General features: G+C 42.5%; 1 protein-coding gene across 1 annotated transcript in view; it reads left to right on the forward strand.

Annotated features, from left to right (window-relative positions):
- The first annotated feature begins 386 nt into the window (after nucleotides 1-386).
- The window catches only part of LOC142776033 (sushi, von Willebrand factor type A, EGF and pentraxin domain-containing protein 1-like), a 496,230-nt gene continuing 483,095 nt past the window's right edge, over nucleotides 387-13,521 (forward strand). Inside the window, exons 1-2 of the mRNA XM_075878866.1 lie at nucleotides 387-463; nucleotides 1,260-1,295. Coding sequence (XP_075734981.1) covers nucleotides 454-463; nucleotides 1,260-1,295 — 46 coding nt within the window. The 5' untranslated portion in view covers nucleotides 387-453. The remainder of the gene's footprint in view (nucleotides 464-1,259; nucleotides 1,296-13,521) is intronic.

Below are 13,521 nucleotides of genomic sequence, written 5' to 3' on the forward strand. Positions count from 1 at the left end.
GCAGGTATTTGTCTCAGAAGGATGCCTCTAAGTTTCTGTGCTAACCTTAAAACACTATCACAATTTGTAATGCAAATTTTTTTTTTCTGATTTTAAATGAAGCAGGTAAACACCGCAGGAATTGCAGGTTTCTGCACTTTTGTTGGGCTTTTAGTTCAAACAAGTAACTTGCAGGTCTACGCTTGTACTTGTCATTCTCCTGACATTTCTTACACTCGTCAAATCAACATTGCCGCAGTGTCAGCACGCTCAGCAGTTTCGTACCATTCTGTTTGTTAGTGAGCTGATATTTCTGTATTGGTACTTCTCAATTGTGCTAGTTGATCACTGTTCTTGGCTTCTCATGACCCGTTTTTTCTTTTCGTGTCCTTTGCAGAGGCCTACCATATTCGGGCGTTCGGAAGCAAAGGAGAGTCCAGGAAAAGCTCCCGACGACACACGGAATCCTGGTACATGCCTAGAGGTACGTCTGCTTTTATCTTTATTTCACGCATTGAGCGCATGTATATAGTAACAACAGGGCGATGTTGCAATGATACAGCCCAAGCACAGGAACCTTTCTCATATCATTTTATTTTAATGCTCTTTAGTCTACTTCATTGGCCCCTGCACTCCATAATATTTATTGCGTTTTATATCTCACCAGTCACATAGAGTTGCAGTAGTCACTAGATACAACTTAAGGCAACGTTAACCGTAATGTTAAATAAACTTATATTGCTACCGGATGGAATTGTCTAGCTGTCACATGCTTAGCCACAATAAAGACAAGTAATGTGAAATGTTAGATTTCATTGAAATGTCATCAGGGAAAAGAGTTTCAAAGTACGAAAAAAAAACTAGCACGAACAGCTCTGCGATTGAGTATTCTAGCGCCTTCTAAGTGACTGAATGTTTCATAAACAACGATGACTTAAACGTAACCGTTTCAATGACGCAATTATTCTAACGCACTATGAATTTCGCACTCACTTTTTTCTCTGAAATAATGGTATAAGGCTAACCTTTTCAGGTATCTGAAGTCGTATGAGAATTCAATGATTTTTGGATTCGCACTTTTAACAAGCACAGTGCGCAGCAGTTAAATAGAATTTTTCAATTTTTTCTCCAGGACTGTGTTTTTTGCATGCCATATGTGATTTGTTTATTTACGACATAACGAGGAATTGTTTTCTCGCTGCTGACATTTGGATTGTTGCGAGCGAACTGTCTCCGCTAGCCATTCCAATTATGTGACATGCTCTTATTTTATCATACAGATGCTCCTACAGAGTTTGAGGAAGAGACAACTGATGGTAAGTGTGAAATACTTGTAATCATTTGCTTGTAAAACCTTATTTATCTTCTACCAGAAGGTAAGAAGGTTGGCATGGCTCCTCACTCTGGACACGAAAAAAAGTGAAATTCCGCAGCTTTAGTTTTTAGGCAAGATAGGCAATGTTTAATTTTTTACACTTTATTAATTAGGGCAAAAAAGAAGGATAGACCCGTATAAACAGGGTTGTGTGCCTCAACGCAAAAATAACATTGGTAATACCATTTTATATAAACGAATTTAATAGAGGTCTTTTCATCAATCGAGTAGTTGTGTGCGTAGCGCGGGCATACCAGTGCTGCATATTCCCACTGCATCGACAAAATTTAAGGATGAAGTTAAGCCTATATTACTCTACAAAGGACAACGCAGCTGTTTACAGTGAAAGCAAAAAGTGTAGCGCACTACGCAGCAGGGACTGGAAAACAGAACAGAGAACAGAGCGTAACAGAGAAGTTCCAGTTACATACTTTGCCCCACTTTTTGCTTTCATAGTGGACGGTCACTAACTAGCCCAAATGGCTGTTTCGTTGCTGTTCGCGTGACTTGCACTCCCATTTCTCGCACTGGTTTGGCCACGAAGAAGTACAATTGTTACTTATAACAAGCACGGCTTCCAGTGACGCAAAAAGTGAGCAATAAGTCTGGCTGAGAAACGGCCTCATTGCACGCAACACCACGTTCCATATACGGACAACGTGTTCTGCAGCGAGAAAAGCGCTTCGATACCGGTTTGATTGTTTGTGGGGACGTGCACGAGTGCTTTCTTTGAGCTATTTTATGCAATTTGTTGGGATTCATGGGTTTTAATACAGTGAACTTCGAACCTTCCGCTGGGCCGCCCAAAAGTACCCATCACGCCTGTGATGAGTATTTGAACAATGAAATTAATATACGGCTTTTATATACGCGAATATAGTATGACTCACATGGTACTCAGCCCATTATTACTCAAAGCTGTAGTGCTGTAGCGTTTATTGGTTTTTTTCCTTGCAACTACGTCAAACAATGCGCATGAACGTGGAACTCGAAAATTATCACTCACTGCTTCATAAACATCGTGTTAAGGAAATCCATCAAATATATATATACAATTTTAGAAGAACATATACAAATATAGCAAGAATGCCTGGCGAAAGCCTGAAAAAAAACAAGAAAAAACCTCTCAGCTGCTTAGAACAGCTTACTGCTGACAACTCTATGAACGTTGTCATCTTTCGAAATGGTCAACCTCGCTAAGTGCAACCCTCAGAAAAAAAATCTGTTGCGCAACCTAACAGTGCCGCCTTTCAGATAAAACGCAATATAATTCGGTGTCTGCCTTGTTGAATCATACACCACTTTCTGATTCTGGGAGGTAAGCTGACTTTCGAAGCCTCGTGGCCAAGATATTATTTATTTATTTATTTGTTTGTTTGTTTATATATTTATTGATTTATGGCGTCGATACCAGCACCGGCATGGTTTACAGTGGTGCTCATAACATTGAACTAAGATTAGCCATGCGTAAGGTTTTTCTCCTCTTTTTTTGCTTAGTGTTCACTCATTACCCATCACATTTAAAAAAACATTCACGAAACTATTAGACTGTTTCCTAATATGGCAACTAATACTATGGAGACTGCGTTCCCATGAGATCTAGCTCTTGACGAAAATTAGTAAATATAGCGTGCACTGCATGACGTGCCAGCAGCTCTTTCGACGCTATCCAACATTCATCACCCGCGCCGTTCATAATGCTGGCTTCTTCGGTCAAGTCGCACTTGTCCTAATGCGGCGTTCCGCAATCACCCGGACGTAAAAGTACACAATATTATATCAAGCACGTAGGAAAAATTGTAACAAAAAAAAAACTGATGTTTCGCGTAGAAACGTCAGTTTTTTTCCTGGACAATTTTTTGATATATATATATATATATATATATATATATATATATATATATATATATATATATATATATATATATATATATATATATATATATATATATATATATCCCCGCAGGTCGCGGGTTCAAATCCCGGCTGCGGCGGCTGCATTTCCGATGGAGGCGGAAATGTTGTAGGCCCATGTGCTCAGGTTTGGGCGCACGTTAAAGAACCCCAGGTGGTCGAAATTTCCGGAGTCCTCCACTACGGCGTCTCTCATAATCATATGGTGGTTTTGGGAAGTTAAACCCCACAAATCAATCAATCAATCAAATATATATATATATATATATACCCACACGTTGTTGGGCCCCGCCGCGGTGGTCCAGTCGCTAAGGTACTCGGCTGCTGACCCACAGGTCGTGGGTTCAAATCCCGGCTGCGGCGGCTGCATTTCCGATGGAGGCGGAAATGGTCTAGGCCCGTGTGCTCAGATTTGGGTGCACGTTAAAGAACCCCAGGTGGTCGAAATTTCCGGAGCCCTCCACTACGGCGTCTCTCATAATCATATGGTGGTTTTGGGACGTTAAACCCCACATATCAATCATCACACGTTGTTGGATACTTCTATTCACGTAAAGACAGAGAAAAGTGGGGATGAATAAAGGGAAAAGGAAATAATTTGCCGGATTTTTCCTGGATGCTTCTTTATTGAAAAAAATTACTCTGATAAAGTGATGCTCGGTGAGCTATTCCTAATCATCTTAAATTGCGTTGACTAAGTATTGTCATTACGGAGTTCTATGTAAACTAATAGCTTTTGTGCTGTAAACTGATAATTTGGCTTATTTCAAGAAAATAGTTGTAGCAAGCTTTCTGATTTTGAAGCACGAAAAACATAGTCCAACTAATTTCATCAATAGAGCGTATGTGAGGAAGTCAACCAAATGTCAATGCGAGATCAGCGAGGGAGTAGAGTTATGATTGAAAAGTATAGCTAGCCTTGAACTCGATGCATTAGCTATCGACGCGACGTCTTGCGAATGAAGATCACGCTTTTTTTTCGTAGGTTCATGGAATACAATACCTGAGTCTTATTATGGGATTACCACTTTCGACCAAGCCTTGGTTTAATATGGGCTTGTAGCTAATGGGAGTTCTCTAGCCCCCCCCCCCCACTCCGAAATTTGGATGGAGGGGGGTGTTTTACCGGGAATAATTAACTAAATGTATGTTTTTCAAGACCTTACACGAATATCCCCACTCCTAGAAAAAATCCTGGCTACGGCCCCGGCCAAGTATCACATTCAGCACAGTTAGCCACGCCACCATGTCACGAGATAATGTCCCTGACTGTTACGACTGTTCTTGCATAGGACATCCATTATATATACCTGTTTGTTAACCTGCTAATGCTGGTATTTGCAAAGCTATTGGTACAGGAAACTTTCAGTTGTACAAAGGTTGGACTAATAAATATTTCAAAATAGCGAACTTTTAGAAAACCCCCAGTGGTTTTTCTGTGCTTTCTGTACGAAAGCAATTCCACCAAAAAAACTCAACGACGAATAGTTCAGTTGGATAAATTTGACCAATGGACCAAGGCTTAATTTTAGATCAGTTCAATGAAGTTTTGCGCTCTTCGGTTTTGCTGTATTGAAGTTTTAGCGTGTCAGATGCGTGCCATGAGCAAAAACGGCCATGAGCGCTTCGTGATACAGCAACGAGCTGTACCAGACACACTGAATACAAACGTAAACACTCGGGGCAACTTTGTGTTGCGCTTTAAGGCTTCCAGTCGTCAAAAAAATACAAAATTCTCATTAAAATAGGCTGTAATTTACACTTTTCACCTTATACCTGCTTTGTCTAATGCAGTCCTGTTTTGTAGTGAGTTTTCAGGTTAGTGAACTTTCAGTTAAGAGAACTGTTAGCTTCTAATTTTTGACGTTCCCTCAAGTTAAATTTCACTGTATTTGTTCTCAATCAGCCTTTCTTGTTCCCAATCAGCTGGTTACACGCTCCACTATTAAGAAAGCAAAAACCAATACAGAAACATGTAGCAGAAGCGGATATTGCTTTTTAAACTTTACTTTATATAGGTGTGGCCTCTAGCGCTGCAGTCATTACTTCTTCTGTGTTTCCCCTGTTTTTTTTTTTTTTCTTTTTGTGTGGTATGGAAGCTGAACCGATTCCAAAAGACTTATTTTTCATATATATATATATATATATATATATAGTTTAGCAGCATGTCAACCTTCCTTTTTTTAAAAAAAACCAGTGATACTATTTCAATTATTTCTGAATGAATTTCAGTTTATTAACCATTCTTTTACAGTGATTGTGTGCAGACAAATTTGTGTACGGGCATCCTAAAACGAAGTGAGTGCGGTACGGGACTCTAGTTTTAAGAAACAATCTTTAAGACTTGAATTAATGCATCGAGAATATAAAAGATGCCCCAGATATCTTTAGCCAGAGTCTAAAAATATGCGGCATGCGCAATTACAGCGTGACCAAATGCATGTTGCTGACCTTTGCCTGGGGTTAGTCAGACTATTTTTTGTTCCAAAATATAGTTTACTAGATCTGTTTAATCAATTAACTTTTGAAGGAACAAAGATGGATCAAAAACTTCAATGAGAAAGTTTAGATCGGTTTGCAAACCGTCCTATTAGACAGTTTCTAACGTTATAATTGTAATATATTAGTGTTCTTCTGCTAACTACAAATGCCCACGAAATACAAAAATACCTCATGCCAAATCCGTTGGCGCGCCCACGCGTGCCGTGATTCTGGTGCTCTTCAACGTTCTGCCTACAAATGATATGCTTCCCTCGCACCGGTTCATTGCAGCGATAAGCAGTCACAGTGGTTATTGCTTTTCTGGCCGATAGAAAAACGTGTTCATTGCAAAGTCACCACCATCATTGCAGCCCAGCCCCGCCGTGGTGGTCTAGTGGCTAAGGTACTCGGCTGCTGACCCGCAGGTCGCGGGTTCGATTCCCGGCGGCGGCGGCTGCATTTCCGATGGAGGCGGAAATGTTGTAGGCCCATGTGCTCAGATTTGGGTGCACGTTAAAGAACCCCAGGTGGTCGAAGTTTCCGGAGCCCTCCACTTCGTCGTCTCTTAAAATCATATGGTGGTTTTGGGACGTTAAACCCCACATATCAATCAATCAATCATTGCAGCCCAGTCGAGACAACACAACTGGGCAAATGCTATCGTTGGTATGCGGAACGTTAGGGAGCACTAGAATCATTGTGCGCACTGGTACGTGAGTGGATTTGTCACGTGGTATTTTTTGTATTTCACGGGCATTCGTAGTTAGCAGATTGATTGATTGATTTGTGGGGTTTAACGTCCCTAAACCACCATATGATAATGAGAGACGTCGTAGTGGAGGACTCCGGAAATTTCGACCACCTGGGGTTCTTTAACGTGCACCCAAATCTGAGTACACGGGCCTACAACATTTCAGCCTCCACCAGAAATGCAGCCGCCACCGCCGGGATTTGATCGCGTGGCCTGTGGGTCAGCTGCTGAGTACCTTAGCCACTTGACCAATGTTGCGGGGCGTAGTTAGCAGAAAACGCTAACATATAACAGATGTAAAGTTCTAAACTGTCTAATTAGACGTTTTGCAAACCAATCTACAGCTTTCCCATTGAAATTTTCTAGCCATCTTTGTTCCTTCAAAAGCGAGTTAATTAAAGATATCCGAATAAACAGTATTTTACAGCACACAATAAAAGCTCTGACTAACCCCAGGCAACGGTCAGCAACATGCATTTGGTCGCGTTCTAATTGCGTGTGTCCGCATACTTTTAAACTCTGGCTAAAGATAGCTGGGACACCCTGTAAAGAATATATGAAACAATACGATGTACTGGCAAAAGGTAATACAAAAGCGAGTGAAAATAAAGATTGAAATGCATACCAGAAAAAACACTGAAAATATACATCTGAACAAAAATTATCGCCAAGGAAACATTTCACACAACAATATACTTTGTCACCAGAAAGTGTGGGGAATATCACAAGAAGTCTTTGTTGTGTAAGCGTGAATCAAGAGATGTGGACGAAGAGAAAACTTGCCGCCGCAGAGACTGCGACCAGCAGAGACAAACATGGGATCTTAAAAAATCGCAGGTTCAGGCCCTGCTGGCGCTGAGGTATATCTTTTCGTCCTTTTCTCTTTATTCATATTTACATTACAATTACTTCTAATAATATTACCCACACTTTTCTCGACATCATTCTCTGTGAGTGCTCATCAATATTGTGACTAACAAAGAAAAACTAGCCCTCAAATTCACACTTTTCTCTTTTGCCACGAGAACACATTTACAGAGAATAACACACTTCAGCTCTTGTGTGGATACAATAACAATCTTAATCGTTCAAATGACAGTCAAAGGCAACACTAAAATTTCAAATCTGATAACGTTGATGTCATTTTCCGTAGTTGGTGTTAAATGTACCAGACGAATGAAATTATGCGCAAACCTATATGGTGCAGTGCAGTTAACATTAGTTAGTAATCGGCATATAAAATTTCGTGAGGAACACGTAACTTGAAAGAAGAGAACACTTGAATTATTTTTAAACTAGATGCAGATAAAATATAGTCGGCCCACAGTAGTGTGCAGGCATTTGAGGGGAAGGAATTATTGGTGATAACAGAAATAGTCTGGTCATGTATATTTATTTTAAATGAAAGGTCAACGTCGTTTGTGCTTCCCATGTAATAAGGCAGGTACATTGTGCAACATGCTTGACAAGGAAAACATTTTACAGTTCTTATAGTGCTCTAAGAGCAGAAGGACAGAGTTCGTACCTTTAGAAACGGGCTTCTTTCGAAGAGCCTCTCACCCATCGCTACCAGCAATTTCTTGACAACGTCGGCTAGATTCACATACAGAGGTTTCATTGGCTTATGGTCAATATGAAGAAGGCAGGGTGTGTCCAGCAATGCGATCCTTCACAGTTCTCGTACATTAAATGATACAGCTAACTAAACAACATGCAGATCGACTTACAAAGGCTGAGAGGTTGCTACCAAGCTCGTGGCCAGTCATTTAGTACACTCAAGTTACAAGGTGACTGATCGCAAACAGCCCCTTTTGACCGAAAAAAAGGCTGTTTTGTCGTGGTAAAGCTCGGAGCGTAGCGGCAACAAAAAGAAGTAGTGAGCGATCGATTCGTAGTTGCCGCTTTTCATATGATTTCCGCCAGTCTGCCCGCTTTGCCACTTAGGTGCGTTTAGACACAAGAGACTAACTTCGTTGCGCTGCATCTGATAAATGTCTGTACTAAAAGTCTAGCGTTTGCGTCTCTAATTTCGACAACAGTTATGTACGTTTGAGACAGATCGAGTGTCCTGTGCTCAGTTCCGGCAGCAGGTGCCCAGTAAAGCAACGAAACCTAGCAAGGCAGCGGAAGGCTGCCTCAGCAACATTTCATTTCTTCAAAACCGATGACGTTGAAGGGCGATCGGAGAGGAAAAAGCTGCGCTCGTAACATATACGCATGTGCTAGACCCCTTTCAAAAGGTTGTTTCTGTTACGTATTTTTCTAAAACACTGTTCTTTAGACGGTGGTATTCAAGGCCTTCGTAACGACGTTTGCATCAACCTCAGTGTTCTACTGGCTTTGAAAAACGTTGAGCGTACTAGCTTTGTCGAGCAGCTCTTCCCTAAGTACTTTACGTATAACCGTGCCTTAAATTATGGCTGCAGTTCAATAGACACCCGACTCATAAAGGGTGGCATCGGAAATATAGCCCTCTGCAAACGGCACTCGTAAAAAGTGAAACACGTGGTGGCTTGTTTCTCGATTGAAACACAATATACCGTGCCGTCGTTGAGAAAACAGGGAAACTTGAGCATGATTTGTACAAAGAACCAGTAATAAAAAACACACTCTAGACATCTTTCAAAATTTTCAGCTAATGATACCTGATGGCTACGCATCGGGTGCAGAAGAAAAGACATCGGGTGCAGCTGTTGCACTAATGAATTTCGGAGCTTCGGGAGAGGAACTTGAAGCAATCGTCTTCGAGGGCGTAACCTGCAGGCTCATGTCGGGGATGCTCCTTACCCTTAATGGTGATCAAATTTTTTCTGCAAAAAAAAAAACAGTCGAAAAAAAAAGCATCAGGAATATGTCTTGTCTCATTAGTCAACGTGATTCTCACTTATCGCAAGTGTCTGTAGTAGGCGCATCCTTGCATATTCATTTAACCGCATTTTATTAAAAGCATAGTTTTCAGTATTTGGCGATAGACAGACATCGGCGTGAGGCAACATTGTATACATGCCCTTTTTCTTTTGGCTGGGACACGCTAACAAGCTATTGTGAACATTTGTTGTAGCCATATTACCTGAAGAACTGCTTAGGTTCACTAAACATTTCAGACACTTTACATGCGTAACTCGAAGACTTGCATTATATCCTGTCATAAAGTGGGTTGCTCATTTCTGTTAAATACAGTAGCAAATTAACGGTTCAGCAATCACGTTTTTACAAAAAAATGACGTGCTTCAACAGGAGCTTTTTTTTGGGGGGGGGGGGGAGGGGGGATCCTGTTCTTGTATTAATGTTAACGCTGATCGGGTGGAAAGAAAATGTGTTTGTACAGAAAGTTGCAGAAGAGTGGATATTTTCCAAGTGTTTAATGCGTACCTAAGCAAGGTTGATAAAAGCTTGTACAGAGCCTTCGGTGAATGTAGCATTACCTGAGGTTATTGAGTCGTAGTAACGATGTACTTGTAAATTTTTCATTGTTTTGATGGCTCGTATGATGTCTAGGTATGTTAGCAGCACTGAACTATTCCCTCAAATCTGTTGCTACATTTTTAACTCAAACAATCCAAAGCTATGAAAACTGAAAAGCCTTGTTGTGTCTTAAGCCCCGTCTAACAAATTGTGTGTGCACAAAGTGAGCGCCATTTAAACACGCAGGTAGGCGTTCATTAGAAGCAGCCCATTCTTGCGCTGCAGCATACAATGTATCAGAACAGATTAAGGAATCCAACAGTTCTGAAACCCAAATATGGCTGCCGAAGGCAATAGGAACAAAAAAAGAGAGCCGTGGTTATTAACTGCCTGACCTGCTTTTGGATATTCTCGGCGTATACTGCAGGCAGGTCATTGTATTATTCAGACAATAATTGAGCGCAAAACATTATCACCATCCAACACTTTGCTGCATACACGCAATAGTTCATGCACGCCTAACTTTGATGAATGCTGCACCAGTTGATAGAAGAACGAAAAGCGCGTCTAGTAGTTCAAGCTCGGTCCACCTGTGCTAGCCGTCTAATACCTTGGAAAAAGGGAAAATGTTGTGCTTAAACTTTTATCTCCCTCGTATAATCTCACGTATGGTTGAATAGTGGATAGGGCTACTATTCTTGGTAATGTGCAATTAATTTTTATCTACAGTTCTTTCCGCCACAATGCGAACTTTAAATGAATAGTCAATGTTCGATTTGTGTCATTCACTTCTCTTTGTCTGCACCAGCAAGTCATAGTTTCTTCTCCAATGAACTCCTACCAACTAGCTAAGCCTTTTGCAGTCTCTGCATAAGGTTCACCTGTATTCAGTGAAGGAAGTGAGTCCGAAGACTGGCGCTTTTTTTCTTTGTATCGTATGCATCAAGATATTGTCGCAATAGTAGGCTATACTCTTTCATATGAGCCAGCACAACGGCAGTAATCGTATGCGTTGGAAGGAAACGAGTAGAAAGAGACGAAAAAGAAAAACAGAACACAGGCAATGAGGCGTAAGCAATACAAACAAACAGAAGTATCAAAACCTCGGGAAAATTTATCAACGTAAAAAAAAGGAATCCTACAACATAACAAGGGATCCACATGCTTGTGTTGCTCTTCGATGATGTGGCTGTCTGATGGTAGGTCAGTGGTGTGGGCTGTCAGCAGGTAACATATTATATCTGCTTGCGTCTTTTTCGCAAAGGGCTAACCTATTTTATTTCTTTTTTTTTCGCACTAAACGGCCAACCGTCTCGGGCGACCGCGTAGCGCGCGTGCTCCAGAGCATGCTCTAATCTGACGCCGTGCAGTGGGGCCAAGCGGTTGCCCACCACCGTGCTGCGCAGGCAGATAGTTTACGCCACCGCGAACCGTTATCTTGCGACCACTGTAGCGTTGATCGACTTCTCACGCCACCACTTACCACTGTGGCGCTGCGAATCTTCTCACCGCTCCCCGAGGCTTATCTGGCGTGTGAGACTCCCGCAGTGCCGGCCGTCTGTCGTGTTAGACTCCCTCTAGTCCCTTCGCTTTCCGTTATTTTGTTTGTCTTCACTGCTTTACCCAAGCCAGCGCTACCTCAGCGGTTGATCTTCACTGATCCCTTCTCGCGCTCTGGGGAGTTGGCAGTGTTGAGCTGGCCGCAAGTTTTGTAACCGTCTTCTTGATCAATTTCGTCCACGCAGAGAGAGGAGAGCCTTCGTTGTCGGGGCCGTGATAGTAAGCAGGCTCAAGGTGGTGACCATCTGTCGCTGGTGATCAAATCACCTCCAGAAAGCGAAGTGGCAGCCTGTCTATGGGATTGAACACTTCTTCCCTGGCCCAGGGCTCTCCTTTGCCTGGACTTTATTTGTGCCTTTGGTCACATGTCTGGCCTATCTTGAACCAATTTTCTCCGGTAAGTGAGTAGGGTGGATCTTCGGAAAGAAAAATACCAAATCAAACTGGGTGTGCAGCAAATACGATGCTACCCGTGTCGATAAGTGTGTCTGGTTAATCGAATTACGCCACTTCAATTTTGGTAGTTAAGAGCCTGATGCATTCGTAAAGCTTCTTGCTTACGCGAAGAGTTCTTGATAATCTGGTGGTATCAAGAACAATGTGAGGCACGGGCAAGTAGGGAGGAAGTGCAAAGAAGATACCACCTTATTCGAGAGAGTTACTCCCCACTTTAATTGTGATAGGAATTATATGGACACTTTCGGATAGATGTTGCCGCCGGGGTAATTCATCATATATGTATACATATCTGTATATATAAAAACGCAAGAAAATAATCCAGAAAGAGACTCCGGCACGCAAAATTGAATGTCCGACCTTTTATTCATGAGCGCGCGGTGTTAGCCATTGAGCCATCAAGGAGGATCTCGTTCAACGTTTAAATGCCAAGCTATTTATATCTACCACGCAGGAAATAGCTAATTTGCAGCATTAGAAGCGGTATGGCGCTATGAGCGCGCTTGGCGTAATGGTCGGCACCCAGCTCACCGCGATGCGCCGATGCGCGCACATCTCCCACGCGTGCTTTGCTCCGTAGAGGGAAGGGGCCTCATTCGCGCCCTTATCCTATGGGGGAGGGGGGGGGAGAATCGTGCACCTTCGGCTTTCACCTGAACGATTTTGTTAGTTGCCGGGCCCACAAAGGTTCCTTCGGTCGCTGCACTGGCGCCGTTTGCAAAAAGAGTGCGCTTTTCATACACAACAAGGTATAACAACTGAAACACTTCTTAGTTGGCACTCACCTGTATCTGTGATTGGTTTTCGTGCGTTGTTTTATTGCGATAGCAAATAAATGGACACTCATGGCTGGTTTTTGCTACCCGCGGTAGCGTCGACGTCGGCGTCACCCACCATATATGTATACGTATCTATATATATATTAAAATGCAAGGAAGAAAAAAACCCAGAAAAAAGTCTTTGGCACGCGGACTCAAACTTGGGTCCTCTCAATCGAGACTGCGAGACTTTAATCCCTGAGCCACCGAGGAGCACGTCCTTCACCGTTCGAACAGCAAGCCATTTATATCTATTATTTACCGCTGCTCACGGGCATCTCGGGGGCAACTATCATGTTTCAGCATTACCAGCAAGATGGCGCAATGAGCGCGCGTGGCCATATCACGCGGTGGCGCGCACTCTAATCAGCGACGCGTGCTTGCCCCGCTTATAGGAGGGGAGCGACGCTCTTTCGCGCGCCCTTATTTCGTGGTGGCAAGGAGAGGAAGATCGTACTTTTTGGCTGGCCTAGGGTTTTACCTGAAACAATTCTGTTGTATTTGCCGGGCATACGAACATCACTGCAATCATTGCAGTCCCCGTTGTCAATAAGCGCATGCTTTTCAGACACAGTGAAGTAACAACTGAAACGCTTATCCGCGTGCATCTGTACCTGTCTGTGTGTTTCGTGTGTCCCTTGTGCGTGAGAAACGCGGTGCACGTTTTGATTTTCCACTCTGCGTGTGACCTTCCAATTTGTTCAATCATAATTTGTTGCTATTGCGTTCATTGCTTCGCCATTGTGGCAAAGCTGTGACTTCTTTGTTTAAACAGCACGTTA

Source organism: Rhipicephalus microplus, chromosome X, assembly GCF_043290135.1.
Source record: "Rhipicephalus microplus isolate Deutch F79 chromosome X, USDA_Rmic, whole genome shotgun sequence".
NCBI lineage: Eukaryota > Metazoa > Arthropoda > Arachnida > Ixodida > Ixodidae > Rhipicephalus > Rhipicephalus microplus.